Here is a 16,592-nt window from a genome sequence, read left to right as displayed (position 1 = left end):
GGGTTCAGCAATTACCCATCAAATGGAATAAAAATATCTTAAAATTAATGGAAGCTTGAACTGAACGAAATTAGGAGATGTAACAATATTATGTGTTCAATGTTTAAATGGAGACGTAAAAATTATATATGGAATTTGTTGATGAGATATTCACTGCTAGTTGCTAAATGTAACAGCTCATCGATGAGCACATGACTTTCTATATTCAGCAAAATGTCCACTATGAATAATTCATGGGCCCCACAAATCAAAAGATACCTCGTACTTCATGGATGACCCATCCCTTGGTACCATCCAAGAGAGATGCTGAAAATCACAAAAACCCGATCACGATTACGAATACATTTTACTATAATAATGTAGCAAATCGAGCCATTCTACATTCGAATGAATGGCGATACCCCCATATCTTTTTATCACTTGCGAAGTGAGAATGAAATCAATGGAAGGACGAAGCGATAGGCTAGACTTGGCCTTTGTGGATCGATCTGCCCGAATGCATATCATATCATTGCCGAGGCAACACACTACTGATCCTAGTGTACTATTATAATGCAATGCCTCACATCCTTTAGGTACAATTGGCATGGATTGTGACAGAAAGTTTCTTGCACAAGTTTATGAAACCCCAATCGAAGAATTGCCCACAATCAATACATATATGCCACTGAAACCTACATGTCACTCAGATTCTCCAACTGGAGATACAAACCATGACGGGATGTATCACGTAGAGGAGTGCGGGGGGACATCGATCAATACCAATATACGCATCCCCAATCAATGTTCCTTGAATCAGACCGATGATCTCCGATCTCCTCGTAGATGTGTCATGTTTGTACATGGCGATTAAGTCTATGATCTCCGATCTCCTTGTAGATATGTGCCATGTTTGTACATCGCGATTAAGTCTCTGATCTCCTATCTCCTTGTAGATATGTGTCATGTTTGTGCATGGCGATTTAAGACTACATTGCATACCCACATGCCAATGTTTACCCAATTATCCTCACATGGATAAGGTCTACATTGACAATGTTGCTTTCATGCATTTTTAAGGACCACAAATACTGGTAGGAAAGTCACAAAGAGATCTCTCTCTCTCTTCCTCTCTCCTTCACATATGCTTGACCCAAGCCCTCCATATATGTTGCTTTTGTTAGACCTCATTATCAATGTATAAAATATAACATGTTGCCACGCCATCATCCTACATCCATTTTAACAAAAAGTCTCCACATACTATCAAACTTCATAATTTCATGTCACCTCCAAATTTTGGACACATGCATGATTTCCATCCCCCCTCTTCCATCATATAAGTAACACCATATCTTCATTCCAATTAGTCTCATAACACGCACACAAAACCAAAAATAATCAAATGATATTGCAATGCTAGTTAGTTAGTAACCCATCCCCCACCATAGTGTAATAGCCATTGTCACAACCAAAATTCAATTTTATTACTACAAGCACGTAAGGTATTTAAGGATTTGACGCAAGCTCGCCATATGAATGCATGCACTTCAAATATGAAGAAACCAGCTATCACCAAATATCATAGAAAACATGTCATAGAATTGCAAACTCCAAGAGAAGGTTCACCACTTGGGATCCTTTTATAATATTCTTCCATGGAATCAATACTTCACAATTTCCGTTTGCAAAATACTGAATTTTCTCAGAGGCATGAAATGGGGAACATTGTTTTCAAAAGAACAAGAGTAAATGTTTTCTTTAATGGTAAAAGTTTTCCAAACCTAGCACATGCTAAAACATAACCATAACATATTCATGGTGAAAGGTTTCCAAATTAAAAGCAAAATCCTATGAATGTATGCGTTTTTCTTTTTAATCATGTCCACTTGTAGGTTAATTTAACCTCGACAAGGTTAACCTTCCAACTTCACAAAATCACAGCTCACACTTAATGGATACAAGGGAGACACTGCTCATTCATAAAAGTGTAAAAATGTGAATGGCAATTAACTATGGTACAACCTAAGAGTGGCGTTTTCCAATATTAATGAAAATTACAACCAATGATTAACAACGAAGTATTAAGAAACAAGGCTTCCGATCATTACAAACTCGTGAGTGCAGTTTGGCAGCCATAGGTCAAATACCCCATATTTTAAACCTTCTTTTAGTTAATCCCCATTTGCATCAACCTTGCCATGCTCCTATATGGACGTAAGTATATTTAAGAGAAACCCTTCCTCACAATTAGAATAACAAATTAATACTTGTGACCAAGTCCAAAATCCCACATGACCTTTCAACATGAACAAGAATTTGTCATGAGAGATCCTGCAAATGATACAAAAACCAAATACATATATCTACTTACACCATCAACATTTCCTTTGTTCATCAAGCCATTAAAATCACACAAGATCCTATATTGGCCAGAAATTCAACAGAAATCCTTGTTTATGATGAAGCATCCACATCAAACAAATATCATAGTTGATACCTTAAATACCAACTTCACATCACGCAAAACTCCCTGTAGGAGCACTAAAAGCATGACACCATTGTAGGATGCATTTAAGGTAATGCTATATACTAAAGCTTGATGCATATCGTAGTCAAATTCATCAATCAGGAATCCAAAAGATCCAACATGAAGGAAAAAGCAAAACTAAACTAAATGCTACAAGAGAGAGAGTGTGTGCTCCCTAGGTGTATATAAAGATAATTCCCATTCAATTAGATTTCAGCTTTAAATACCTTTCCATAAATCTCCAAAAGGTGGCCCTTTTGATATAGATTTGACCGTGTTGGAAGTTGTAACCAAATGAAAGTGTGTAGCTTCCAAAACCCAGCAGTAGCTAAAATCTACTAGTAACTATTTACTTCAGCCTAAGAATAGCAATACAAGGAACTTACTGTTTATTGAACTAAGATGAGCTTCTCTCTGAACAATGGAGCAACTGTGAGTTCCAAGAAGATTTCGTTGCTTCTTTAAGAAGGCAGGCTCCAACACAGGATATTATAGCATGTAATGATGACATGCCATCATCATCCATCCAGTCGTAAGGTAAGCCTTTGATATTCTTGGCTTAAAAAGAAGGCTTATGTTCAAAAGGCAGGATGTATAAACTCTTCAGAAAGTCGGTCAAGCCTTATAGATCTCTATAAGTTATAGCTTTCACAATCCCTTCGAAAACAAAGAGAGCTAACCAAATAAAATCAACATAGAGCTATGAGTCAAGACAAACAATAGATATACAATGAACTTACCTGATATTCCTTTAATGAGGGCTATACGTCTTGTGTTCTTGCCGAAACAATGTCTACATGATAACTTCATAGAAGGTTCACATCACCTTCAGTGATTCCAGAAGCCCTTCCATATGTGCTTATAAAAATGCATATATATATGCATCCCTAGAGTTCCTGTAACATCTGAGGTTTTTTTCCTTCTCATGACACAACCCTCCAACATGAAAAATCCATCCTAAATCATGAGAACCTCTTATCCAACTGAAACATATTCCACCCAAAATATACTCCAAGCTATGGGTAAAAGGCAAAGATTTTTCAAAAACACTATCAATTACCACCCACCAAGTTATCCAACCCACTCTAAAACATCTTCACTCCAAACAATTGAAGGAAAAACATTCTTAGTATATTGACAGTTCCTTCTCATCAAAGCTTACTTCACTATCTATCATCATAAAACATACTCCAAACAAGAGAAGAAAACGCATTCCTTCTTTCCACCACAAAACATACTTCTTAGTATATAGAAGGTTCCTTCCCATCGAAGCTTTACTCCAAATATCTATCACCATAACACTCCAAACAATAGAAGGAAAAGTATTCAGTCAATCATTCCACCATAAACCATACACCAAAACAAGCTACTCAAGTCTTTTCTTCCATAAAAGAATAAAAACACCGGTCTAGTCACTTCCATCCTGCTCTTACTTATACTTATCATCCCATCCATGAGTTTTAAATCCACCAAGGCAAAGTTAAAACAAAAAGCTACTCGGTCATTTTCTTCCATTGAAAGAGTAATACTAATTCAGCAGCTGATTCTTCACATATCCACCTTGTCTTTTGCTCTGCAGATATGCAATGATCTTCTCTGGTTCAAAACCATCCATCTCTTAAGCTATATTTATAAAACTAGAATCCTCCGACAGACCACATCCGCCTTAATGTCACTACTTCTCAAGCATTGTTAATGGCGATACCTCATGCCCCGGAAGACCAAAGGATCAGAAGGGCATTCTATAGCCATGTGACCACGTCCACCACAGGTCTCACAAATTGCCGCCACCATACACTCTCTACTGAGAGGACCCAATTGATCACAATTCCTAGAAAACGGAGGAAGGTCCATACTGTAGGGCTGAGGAGCCAAAGATCGGATAGATGGTCGTGGAGGTCCACATTCTCTTGCAATATGACCCTTTTGATTGCATATATTGCACACCGGAGTGTTCCTACATTCTCGGGCCAAGTGTCCAGGTTTCCGGCAATTATTGCATGCTTTCTCATATTTACATTCAGCGCCAAGATGGCCAGGTCGGTGGCAATTCTTACAGAGGCGGGTGTCGATGCGATCTTTGGTTTCACAGTCTTTGGCCATGTGTCCCGGTTTGCTACATAGCCTACAGACTCCTTGATTTGAACATGTGCTTGCATTGTGCCCAGTCTCCTTGCAATTCCAGCATGCCCGCTCATTCGTGCAGGATGTTGTGACATGGCTACAAATAAGGAAAACGAAATTGAATTTGGAAAGAACTAATCATACAGCAACATCACAAAAAGAAACTTAAACATAAATATCACACAGACCTTTTGGAACAATAAAATTTTAACAGCAGACAGCCTATGTTTTGAATACACTGTGACAAGCTAGAGTGTGGCTAATGTCTCTCTAATATAGATGTCTCATCTGTTGAATGTGTGCACATGTCTATCAGTCAAGACCCCAATCTTTTGGCACTGCAGGGAGGATACTCTGTGACAAGCTAGAGTGTGGCCAATGTCTCTCTAATATAGATGTCTCATCTGTTGAATGTGTGAACATGTCTATCACTTCAAGGACAAGGATCCCCCATGAACAAATGTGCTGCCTATATTGGAAAGGCCTTACCCACCACCTACCTAATCAATAGGTTGGCTGGAAAATTCTCCCTCTTGTACCAACAGACCTGAAGTTTGTGAAGTACTAAATAAATTTTGAAAATAGCGGTTGGGATGACAAAAATAGCAAAAACAAACATAAACATAGATATAAAAAATACTTCTCAAATAAAAATTAATGAGTAATCCATTTTGAGAATATTTAATGATAGATATTATTACCCCGGAAGCCCACAGTTGTTGCATAAAGTTACGTTTGTACAATCCCGAGCATAGTGCCCTGGGCGGCGACAATTGTTGCACACATCTGGAGGAAGCCTGAAATTGTGGCCGCGTAAATTTGATCATTAATAATTGCATATTATTATCATGGGATGCAGAGATATATAAACCCCCTTCATATGCAATGATTGCCATGGCATACAAAATATGAATCACTCCATGTCTGCATGGATGTATGAGATGAATGACCATTACAATTATCAAACTATACAAAATCTCTTGCATTTATGCATTGAAATATACCCAACCAATTGGTAAATAAATTTTCTTTTACAACAATGATTGTAATTGTATCCAAGATTTTATTTATGAGAAGGGAGCCCAACAGATTAGTTATCATTTTTTATAAGCCCTGATGGCCATTGCAATGTTTGGAAAAACATGGCCTTGTTCATGGATTGATTTTTCCAACTTGACGGTATAAATTACCTATGGAGGGAGCAAAATCTGATTGAAATATATAAATGTTCATCCAAATTGAGCAATAGAGTTATAACATGCATACTTATTTTCAGCATAAGCAGGCTATTATGTGAGAGATGCTCCGAAGTAGTTTTTATGATGTTTGGACCACGTGGGCATGTTTTGTTTTTTCTCTAATGCAAATTTCTCTCTTGGATTTTCACCATCCTCACATAAAGAGATGTCCTGCCATGGAATATAATTATGTGTAGACATTTGGCAAACTGCATTCGACTTCCACAAGTTCCTAGCCTTTACATGTGGCTCCTGTCCCAGAGACTTTTTGAAAAAAAAGAGCCAAAATTAAAAGTGTAGAAAGGATAAGTAGGTGCCAAACTTGGAGCACCACATGGGAAAAAGCAAGAAATAAAAAGTAGAAATCAGCAAGAGAAGGATCTCTTCAAGCATGAAGAAGGAAGAAAAACCAAAGGAGAGAGATATAAGAAAGAGATTGATGATTAGAGATACATGGGAAATAAATTAAGATTGAGTGATGAGAGCTAGTAAGAAATGACAGGGTGTTCAGGGAAGTTAATGCCTAGATAAAGAAGCCTAATTGCTTTTCCCTAAAACTGATTTCCCCAACATTAGTTGAAATCTTTCCATGGTCTTGCATTTATGCAAGACGCAACCAAATTTCCCCAACTGATGATCGTGAATCTATCAAAGGTCTTGTAAATATCCAATAATCACCACATTCTGCCAATACTGTCAATTTATCCAATATCTTGCATTTTCACACAAAAAGGAAAACTGGGCAGACAAGTGAACAAGTTTTTCTCCAACACTGGTTGCCCATCTATAACAGGTCTTTCATTTACCAAAGAAATAATCGATATATTCCTGAATGCTAAAAAACTTCAATCTATCCAAGATCTTGCATTTATCCAATATTATTTGGCAGATGGAGAAAAAAAATCCAAATCGCTTTTTATCAAATTGTTCAAGTTACTGCATTTACTAGACAAGCACAACGAAAATGTATTACTATTCAAGATCTAACATTTACCTGGTGAGTACAAAATAATTCCCAATCCCTTCAAGATCTTGCATTTACCCGGTATATGAAAAAGAAAACCCTAAACACTCAAACTTGTGAATCTATCCAAAGTGCTGCAATTCAACCAGTAAGTGAACATAATTTCCATGGATGCAAAAAATCCCATCTATCCAAGATCTACATTTACAAGTGCTTCTTGTCAATCTACCTATGATAACTAAAATACGAAAAATTAGTGGTAAATCAAAATCTATACAAGATCTTGCATTTAGCTGTAAATAATAAACATCCAATGCATCGAAGATATTGCATTTACCCATTACATAATAAAGAAATTTCCCAACACCGAAAATAATTAATTAATCCATCCAAAGCCTTGTATTAATTAATCCAAACGGCAAGCAAAACCTTCTCAAACATAAAATAATCTATCAAAGAAATTTGTATTTACAGAAGGCTTTACATACCTGGGGCCAGGACCACGTCTGAATTTGGTCATTGGGGGAGGGCCTCTGATACCACCTGGTCCTCTGATGGATCGGTTGTCATCTCCACGCCCTCTTCGTAGACCAAGGTTGTCGATACCCATCCTTTTAAAAAAAAGGAAAATTTTAATTTCAATAAAAGATTGATATCTGGCAGTATACCTCCCACATATAAACTTAACCTAGTAATACATCAAGGGAATGGTAGCACACACACGTATATATCCACTATACATACATACATACATACATATACAGCATACACATAATACATACATGCATGTATACGAATAACTACGTACAGCATATATACGCATACACACATAGGCCTATATATATACGCCTATATAGAGTTAACCATACTATATACATATATATACGTATACGGGCACACGTGCACGTATCAGAAAACATACACGCACATATGCATACATCTAGGATTACAATGGAGGAAAACATCTAGGGTGGTATCTGCATGACATGGAGGAGAGCAGTCAAGAGGGTATCGGAACCCTAATCACAACATCCGAAATCCTAATCCTTCGGTTCAAACAAACCCTGATTAACCTAGGGATCTATGTCGGAGCAGTACATGTAAGGAATATACAAGGAAAAAGGAAATATGTACCTTTGGAAAAGCAGCCAGTAATCCTGTCGCAGAGACAGAGTGAGATTTGATCGGTGTTTAGCTTATGTTTCTCTGAGTGATGGAGGGGAGGGGGAGGGGGAGGGAGGGGTCTGTCTTTGTCTCTGCTTCTGTCCGGACGGACGGACGGACACTTCGCCTACCTTCGCTTTCTTTGGTTGCTCAGTGTGAAACCGCCCATCTGCATTAGAAATTAGAATTTAGGATGGACGGCTTTAACGGCCTTGCCCCTTTCACTCCCCCCCCACAACTACAAGTTAGTTCTCACGGAGAGAGCGAACAATACAGACATCTATCCTTACGTCCACGAGAGCAAGTGGATTCATTGCGCATAGACACCGAGACACACCCACATACAAACAATGAGAGAGAGAGAGAGAGAGAGATGTGTTAGTTATTATGCTCATGGGGAGACCTCTATAGTGATCTTCAAGACGAGGTCCAACCCATGGTGAGGATTGAACTTGGATTCCATGAGTTTCTTCTTTGCATTGTTGTGAACCATCAAATGAACAAGAGATGGGGATGGATTTGGGGGGGGGGGGGGGGGGGGGTGTAGTTTGATCGTGTTTTGGATCAAGGGTACTCTTAGGGGCATCTCAAATGTGTGTGTGTGGATTATTTTAGACTTCCCAAACTATGGTTGCTTTCTCTAAAGTATTGGTCCATATGGATTGGGGGATTCGACTCCACATGAATGTTACTTACTTACTCCCATGGCTTCAGATGGCATGATGGGAATCCCATAGTATGTGACCAAAGTGAAAGACATGGAGGCATTCTGAGCAATTGCAAGTGGCAAAATACACAAGACAAACAAAAAGTAAATGTTCCCCGTTCTACTCGAGCACATCACACACTACTTGAACTAATTGTCAATGGAGATAAGATGCTCGCGATGGACATCGAAACATGCCCCATCGATGCACTTGTGTACTTAAATGGAATGAAGATACCAACTAGAATCACAAATTGCGATATTATTAAATATGTGAGGAAACAATTGAGTATCTCGCACGTTCACGTAATAATATATAGCAACAATTGTGCATAATATGTTGCCATGCAATATGTACTTTCAAACTCTTAGTGACCATAATCACTACCATTAAAACTTATTTAACATTCCACAACACATGCGATTTGGTTTGGCAACTTTGAAGTTGTTACTGAACAACATAGATATTTCATGTGTGAAGTCATGACACCACAAAATAAATAGCCACACCCTTATCGGTTGTAACAATTAACATCATTCATGTAATGTTTAACTATTTTCGGCTTTTCTCCACTTCATATCAATTAGGTATGCATACACGCACTCCACTCCTTCACAATTATAATCATCGACAATACGACTATATATCCCTTCGCTGCTTTACATCGATGAGGACCAAATCAAACACTAACATTTATAGTTCCACTCTTGTGGTGACTATTACCATCACTTTTTTTTAGCAAACATAGCCGTCGTGATTTCACTCACGTTAGCTGTGACTCCACACGCTTGAGTCAATTAGGGCACAAAAGGACGTCGTTGCCATTGGCGATTTAGTTTTTTTTTTTTTCTGCAAGCCTCGTTGACCCTGACCGACCTGATCGCAATCACTAATATTTAGTCGTACTCATGGTGTGTGACAAACAGCATAACAGACATACGTTCACATTGTAGTGGTGGATATATAGCAGTGACAAGGAAGGGCGGGAAGGAAGGGCAGAAAGAAAGAAACTACGAGAGAAGGTTGTGACCAAGTCATGTGCTACTTACTTACTCTAGGTGTAGAGAACAAGAGGAAGGACATACATACAAATTACAATACATATATATATGTATATGTATAACAGTATATGCAACAAACAGAACTCTAAAAGAAGAGAAGAAACAATGGAGAAAGTTGAAAGCAAGAAGAAGGCAGACAGAGAGAGAGCCTAGCTAGCCTAGCCTTTCTGGTGTGAATGGGTCCTATGCCCCCTCCCCTGTTTCCATACCTCCTCCATACACAGATCATTTCTAGAAAGAAAAAAAGAGAAAGAAAACAGGTTCTAGAATGTTCCACCCCTGCCCCTCCCCTTGTGTTTCCATACACACAGATCACACCTCCATCTTCATCTCTGTCGCCATTCTCTTCCTCTGCTTCTGCTCTTGTCTAAATCTCTGTTCTTCGTCCTTCTCTCGATCCATTCCTATATTTTTAGTATTCTGCTCCTCAATCCTCCCCTCACCCTAAAATCGTTGAGAGAATTGTCGTTGGAAGTATCTCCATCTCCGCATACGTCGATGTCTCATATCCTTCTCCACCGTTTGTTTTTGACCCTCCTCTCTTTTCTCCTTCTCCTTCTCTCTCCTTCTCTGCCCCCTCTGTGATGGGTTCTGTTAGATCCTATGTTTTCTTTTTTCTTTTTTTTGTGAGGAGAATTACATTGTTTTGATGTAGATGGGTCACTTGAACCTCTGTCGCTGTTTGCTTCAGTGGGTGTTCTTCTTCTTCTTCGTGTCCGTGATAGGTGAGAGGGTTGTTTTCTTTAGATTGATCTCCTTCATCTGTGTATAGCTTTAACGAAGCATGTGAAAGATCGTCCTTTTCGTTCATCTATACGTGACGTACTGTGTCTGTTTTAGTTGTGGTACTGTTAATCAGCTATATGCCTGTACATAGCGTATATGGGGAACTGCTCCTGCAACTTCAAGTTTGTTTCTTTGTTGATATTGGTGCTGTGTCTGTATCAGGAGGGTTTCTGGACGTCTGCAAATTGCATGTTTGTTACATGTGGTGTTTTTGCATAACTGTGTATGTGTATGGTCTGTCCTCTATGATTGTTAGTTAATATGCTAAGCCTGTTGGTATGTCTATGTCGATTCAATCAAATTTATGTATCACTGGATGTGATGTACACATGTATGTAATTTCTGTGTTTCATTGTATGTAATATAATATACACATGTCTGTTGTATGTGATGTGTCATATGTGAAGGTTGGTATATGGTCATTGTTAGATGTATGTATGTATGCATAGGATTAAGTTGTATGTATGAATGTGGCAATTGATCTACGTATGTTATATGTATGTATGCATGAATGTGGCAATCGATCTACGCATGTTATATGTATGTATGCATGAATGTGGCAATCGATCTACGCATGTTATATGTATGTATGCTTGTATATATGTAATGTGATGTATGAACTTAACTGGAGAGCCTGCACGTGGAAATCAACGGGATCGTGACCGTGAACGGGCCCTTGCTAGGGCTTCGAAGAAGCACAGTGGCCCAACAAAAAAGGATGACCTAACCCCAGAGCAGAGGCGAGAACGGTGAGTCTGGATGCAGTCTTCTATAATTTTTGTATTACAGTAACAGGATTAATTTACATAACAAGACTATTATAGACTTAAATTAACCCTTTCCGAGAAGATTAGTATTTAGTAGTCATTTATGCATGATAAATTATATGAATGATAGAGTGATTTGTCTATCTGGAATTACTGAACATCTCTGCGTAAAGTCTGTTCTATTTGGGTGAAACATTTAGGGTGTATTTGTTCCATTCCACATAGGACGGGCATGCATTGCAATTCTGTAGGGGTATGTTTATTCTAGTTCATATAGAATGGCGGCAGACTCGTCTTGAGATAATAAGCATGAAGTCTGCTATTGAGGTTCCTGCTTTTTAGGCGTTTATCATGTTTTTCGACGGAAGACATGACAGGCATTTCTGTTTTTTGACAGGGATGCAAAAGCTCTTCAAGAGAAACTAGCTAAGAAAGCTGCTCAAGGAGGTAATAATGGAAGCAAGGTGGATGGGAACGTATTGAAGTAGTGTGGAATGTCAACATATGTTCCATGGGAAAAAAAATCACATTTGTTCTCGGTAATGAAAGAGCTGTATGGCCAGATTAATATTTGATATTTGGAACCATTTTATCAGGCCTTGGATTTACCATTATGAACTTGTAAAAATCATCACTCATCATTGTTACATGCACGATGTTTTATAGTAATTGCGAAGTTTTGTTGGTCTTCTTTATTACATTTTTCAATTTTCTGTGTTCTGTATCAAGTATGTCTTTGATTAATTGTAGTGATGTGTATTGTGATAGTTGGAAATGAATTGTGTTATATTTATGTTGGAAGGTCAAATTGAGAAATGTAATATAGGCGTGTGCAGCTGTGCTTTCTAGCAAATGTCAACACTGATTGTTAGTTAGTGTTACACAAAAGATGATGGATGACCACCAATGGGATGTTGTAAATGGATGGTTCAAATTACAAGATTGTGGTTACAAGATGGTATACCATACATATTCGTGTAAAACCTTGAAGTAGGAGGTTATCTGAAATTTGTGTAAATTCATAGCTTTTCTTACAATAATCTCAGACTAGCATATCATGCATTCATATGCCTTTCCCTTGCAAGATTCTCAGATTTGTGCATAGTAGGCCTTTATGTGTATATGATTATGAATCCAGAAATATCCTCGTGTTTCTAGTATACTTCTGTCAATTCCTGTTTCAGCCTTGCGACCATACTCCCCCCGGAACCCAAAAAACTTTGATTTCTCATAAGGTGTTGGCAGAATCATCAATATAACATCCGCCAATCCCTAGTCGACATCATTTATGGTTGAGACTAGGAAGGTATCTGATCGTCTTCGAGCCCCCAACTTTCGTTCTTGATTAATGAAAACACCCTTGGGAAATGCTTTCGCAGTAGTTCTGTCTTTCATAAATCCAAGAATTTCACCTCCAATGAAATACGAATGCCCCCAATTGTCCCTATTAATCATTACTCCGGTCCCGAAGACCAACACAATAGGACCAGAGTCCTATCACGTTATTCCATGCTAATGAATTCAGAGCATAGGCTTGCTTTGAGCACTCTAATTTTTTCATACCATCAAATGGAATCATTGTTTCTAGTATATCCTTGTATTTTGTCAAATGGAATCATTGTTTGGCGTTTATTTTCTGTATAGTATGTTTCCAATATGCTTATGAAACCCCCAAAATCTGTACATATTTTAAGTAAAATGCGGTGCTCTAAGACCTCTCACAATTGATCTTGAGAATTATTAGGTGTTAATTGAGGATTAAATGGGCAATTCCTCCAATTCCTCTTCATTTGTGGATTGCCAAGGTCAAATGTTAACCACCATTCTATATGGCATTGTCAACATAAACCACTGTTCTATACATCATCAGCATTTCCTGAAGGTTGGTATATAGGTTTCTATACAATATATTATGTCACATTGCACAATATTATGTCATAGGTAGTAGTACATTCAATATTTTGAGTTCAACTTTAACATGATAGATCAATGAAGCTCGAATGCATTCCACATTTCATTCCTCAAGTGCATATTAGATATCAATACATAAGTTGATGAATTCCTGGAATCCAATTTAACTGCATTCTGCATCACATGCTTCCCCATGTCTATATTATCATGTACCTTACATGCCCCTAATAAGATTCGCCACACGAATGCATGATCTTCCACACCCAACCGATAAATTATGCTCTCTGCTTCCTCTACTCTTCCCAATCGCCCATGTAAATCAACAATACACCCAAAGTGCTCCAATTTTGGTTCTATGTTGTAATGACAAAGCATAGATTTAAAGAAACCTTGACCCTTGTCAATTAAACCTGTGTGACTACATGCCAAAATAATGACCAACGATGTAATTGCATCTGGCTTTAGACCTTCGGCTAGCATTTGGTTGAACAAATGAAACACTTCTTGCCCAAGGCCATGTTGAGCAAAACTGGTCATTATTGAATTCCATGATCCAAGTTCTCTTGCTGGCAATTTTACAAACATTAAATAAGCCCTTTCCAAATTCCCACTTCTTCCGTACATACTTACAAGAGCCGTTCCCACGTCTACACTCGACTCAAAACCATGGCTAACTATAGAGTCATGAAATGCCATTGATATCCCCTCTGAAAGTGTCAGAGAACCCAAAGATGCACCAAGAATAGTTACAAAAGTAATTCTATCTACCCATATATTATCCTCTTCCATTTTATGGAAGAGTTCAATGGCTTCAGAATAACACCCGTTCCTTACATATGCACCAATAAGGGCATTCCACTTGGGCACACCATGCACATTTAGCCCGAAAAAACAGGATTTTGCTTCCTCTAACTTACTACATTTTCCATACATATTGATAAGTGTTGTTCCAACATCCATGAACCCATCAAACCCAAGCTTTACAACAAGACTATGAACCAAGTTCCCTTGGGTATAAAATGGTAAGTCACCACATACACCCAATGCAGTAATCAACAAGGCTTCATCACATAGTGGGTATTCTTGTAGCATAATCATGAAAAGCCTCAAACTTTCTTCTAGATTGCCTTGTTGGGCATAGGCTGAGATGATAGCATTCCATGACACTGGATTGTGCTTCAGGATCATGTCAAATTGAAAATGAGCTTGAGATAAATCTCCGCACTTACCGTATACATTGACAAGGGCAGTCCCAACAACAGTGTCTGCCTCAAAATCAACATGGTTGTTGATAAGGCCAGAATGAAATCTCCTAGCCTCAACAATATCTAAGATAGTCTCACAAGCACCAAAAATGCTCATATAAGTAATATTGTCAGGCATTATGCCTTCTTCAAGCATTCGATGAACATGCTTGAGCACTTTATATCCACCTTCCCTGTGATGTACATATCCACAAATGAATGTATTCCAAGTCACCACATTCCGACAATGCATATGATCGAAAACTAACTGAGCTTTCTCCATCGCCCCACATTTGCAATACATATTCATCAAGGACGTTGCAATCATAATGTTTCCTTCATGCTTAGTGCCTTTAATGCATGCGTGAATAGACTCTCCCTCCATCTCTATTTTATCTGAGCTTAAACATGCAACCAATAAGCTAACAAATGTGCTTGCATCAGGATTTACACCCTCTGCACGCATTCTTCTGAATAACCAAAGAGCTTCTGTTCCTTGGCTATTTTGGGCATATGCATCAATCATAGCATTCCAAGTTATAACACTCTTGGTGGGCAAATTATCAAAGACAAATAGAGCATCGGCCAAGTTACTACATTTCCCATACATATTCACAAGGGAAGTTCCTAATCGAAGGTCAGTGCCAGTGCCATTGGCAGTGTTATCGGAATCGAATCCACATTTCATGATCAAAGAATGGATCATGTGTCCAAGTGTGACACAGAAAACTCCAGAGAGGATACCAAGAAAGGTAACACTATTTGGTGCTATGCGTTCCTCTTGCATTTTCTCAAAAGCTTTGAGAGCATCATTATTATACCCATGATTAGCATATATCGTTATCATAGTTGTCCATGAAACGACATTTTGTTCACATAGCTTTTCAAACATTATACAAGAAAAATCAATGGATCCACATCGACCATACATTCTAACAAGAGAAATCCCTAATTCAATATCCCCTTCATAACCAAACTCAATAATACATTCATGGAGTCTCATACATTCCTCAAAAAAACTCGGATTGTCACAAGCATGGGAGACACTCTTGAAAGTGACCTTTGTGGGCATTACATTTTCTCTTTGCATTTGCATATAAAGCTCAAACGCCTCTTCACAGTGTCCGTGTTTGGTATATATGCTTATCATAGAGTTCCAAAAGGCACAACTTTCCCTTTTAGGTGCCTTTTGAAACATAGCCTCTGAGGCATACAAATCCCCACATCTTCCATACATGTTGAGGATCATGTTTTCAATGAAGACGTTTTGATCTAATCCCAATTTGATAAAATGGTCATGTTTCTCGTAGCCCAGGTGTAAGTGGCATTCTTTGTGCAGAAGAGAGACCACATCTCTTTGATCTGCAGGGTAAAGAGGAGAATTCAGGGGTGAAGAGGTTGCCATTCTAGATCTGGGGTGAAGATGGGAGGGTTACGAGCCATCTGATCGCATCAGGTGTAACCCTGGTTGTGAAAGCCATATTATGGTCACCCAGATTCACAAACTAACCCACATGCACTTCTACTTTGGGCTACATGAATGTTGTGGGGGTTTGTTGGTCGGGGCTTGAACCCATGACCTTTGGCTCTCCAATCCCCAACCGAAACCAACGAAGGATGGCCGAGAGTAGCGAATTGCGTCTACCCACACACGTGGCTTCAAACAGTTGAGAACCATCTTGGACAATGAATGAATCCCATGAGAATATGCTTCACATCATCAATGACCTGACCACATGGACCAACAACAAAGGCCTCAATTGTATATGATATATATATATATATATATTATGGCATCTGATATGAGACTGGATTGTGGAGACATCACCACGATAAGAGGTTGGGTTGGTCCATATTAAAATGGCTCATGACATAAAGCTTGGCCTTGTGGGTTGTAATTATTCAGTGAGCGCTTTTGGGTCCGAAGAGCGTCTATATTTATGACCTCCCTTGCTTTGTGTGTATATGGGGAAGATCGTAACTTCAGTGTGTCTAGTCACGTTTTTTTACCTTGTCAATCCTGAAATCACATTGTGTGACCAATATAAAACACTATGGCGGTAATGTTTTAGTGGGGCTCATGTTTTCTTATGTAATCAAGTAGGTTGCACAAATAG

The 16,592-nt window shown here is 38.5% G+C and overlaps 3 protein-coding genes across 4 annotated transcripts; 1 reads left to right on the top strand and 2 right to left on the bottom strand.

Moving 5' to 3' along the window:
* Window positions 1–3,818: 3,818 nt before the first annotated feature.
* Window positions 3,819–7,476, bottom strand: LOC147866839 (uncharacterized). The gene is made up of 3 exons (XM_087317335.1): window positions 7,324–7,476; window positions 5,335–5,430; window positions 3,819–4,730 (listed from the first exon to the last, which is right to left on the bottom strand). Exons 1-3 carry the CDS (start codon window positions 7,443–7,445, stop codon window positions 4,202–4,204), a joined length of 747 nt encoding a protein of 248 aa, XP_087173461.1. The 5' UTR covers window positions 7,446–7,476; the 3' UTR covers window positions 3,819–4,201.
* A 2,697-nt stretch (window positions 7,477–10,173) lies between these two features.
* On the top strand, window positions 10,174–11,982 carry LOC147866838 (uncharacterized). Of its 2 annotated transcripts, XM_087317337.1 has the most exons (3): window positions 10,174–10,272; window positions 11,194–11,302; window positions 11,718–11,982. In XM_087317337.1, the coding sequence occupies exons 1-3, from the start codon at window positions 10,266–10,268 to the stop codon at window positions 11,806–11,808; spliced, it is 207 nt and encodes a 68-aa protein (XP_087173463.1). In that variant the 5' UTR covers window positions 10,174–10,265; the 3' UTR covers window positions 11,809–11,982. The 2 variants fall into 2 exon arrangements, with proteins under 2 accessions (XP_087173463.1, XP_087173462.1); XM_087317336.1 differs by lacking the exon at window positions 10,174–10,272 and having other exon boundaries at window positions 11,108–11,302.
* Window positions 11,983–13,306: 1,324 nt separating this feature from the next.
* Window positions 13,307–15,880, bottom strand: LOC147866837 (pentatricopeptide repeat-containing protein At4g13650-like). The gene has a single exon (XM_087316784.1). It carries the CDS (start codon window positions 15,878–15,880, stop codon window positions 13,307–13,309), a length of 2,574 nt encoding a protein of 857 aa, XP_087172910.1.
* Between the last annotated feature and the right edge of the window lie 712 nt (window positions 15,881–16,592).

This window comes from Azolla caroliniana, unplaced genomic scaffold (assembly GCF_043228905.1).
Source record: "Azolla caroliniana isolate FFs.n. ecotype wild unplaced genomic scaffold, voAzoCaro1.0.p SCAF_3, whole genome shotgun sequence".
NCBI classification, from domain to species: Eukaryota; Viridiplantae; Streptophyta; class Polypodiopsida; order Salviniales; family Salviniaceae; genus Azolla; species Azolla caroliniana.
This window is presented reverse-complemented; position numbering and strand designations above follow the sequence as displayed.

What these genes read in the sequence shown, in the direction of transcription:
- LOC147866839 (XM_087317335.1), bottom strand. Translation starts at nt 7,445, where the DNA reads ATGGGTATCGACAACCTTGGTCTACGAAGAGGGCGTGGAGATGACAAC. An exon ending in AGACGTGGTCCTGGCCCCAG is followed by an intron (nt 5,431 to 7,323) that starts GTATGTAAAGCC and finishes CCACAATTTCAG; the next exon opens with GCTTCCTCCAGATGTGTGCA. An exon ending in AACAACTGTGGGCTTCCGGG is followed by an intron (nt 4,731 to 5,334) that starts GTAATAATATCT and finishes CCTTATTTGTAG; the next exon opens with CCATGTCACAACATCCTGCA.
- LOC147866838 (XM_087317336.1), top strand. Translation starts at nt 11,169, where the DNA reads ATGAACTTAACTGGAGAGCCTGCACGTGGAAATCAACGGGATCGTGAC. An exon ending in CCAGAGCAGAGGCGAGAACG is followed by an intron (nt 11,303 to 11,717) that starts GTGAGTCTGGAT and finishes GTTTTTTGACAG; the next exon opens with GGATGCAAAAGCTCTTCAAG.
- LOC147866837 (XM_087316784.1), bottom strand. Translation starts at nt 15,880, where the DNA reads ATGGCAACCTCTTCACCCCTGAATTCTCCTCTTTACCCTGCAGATCAA.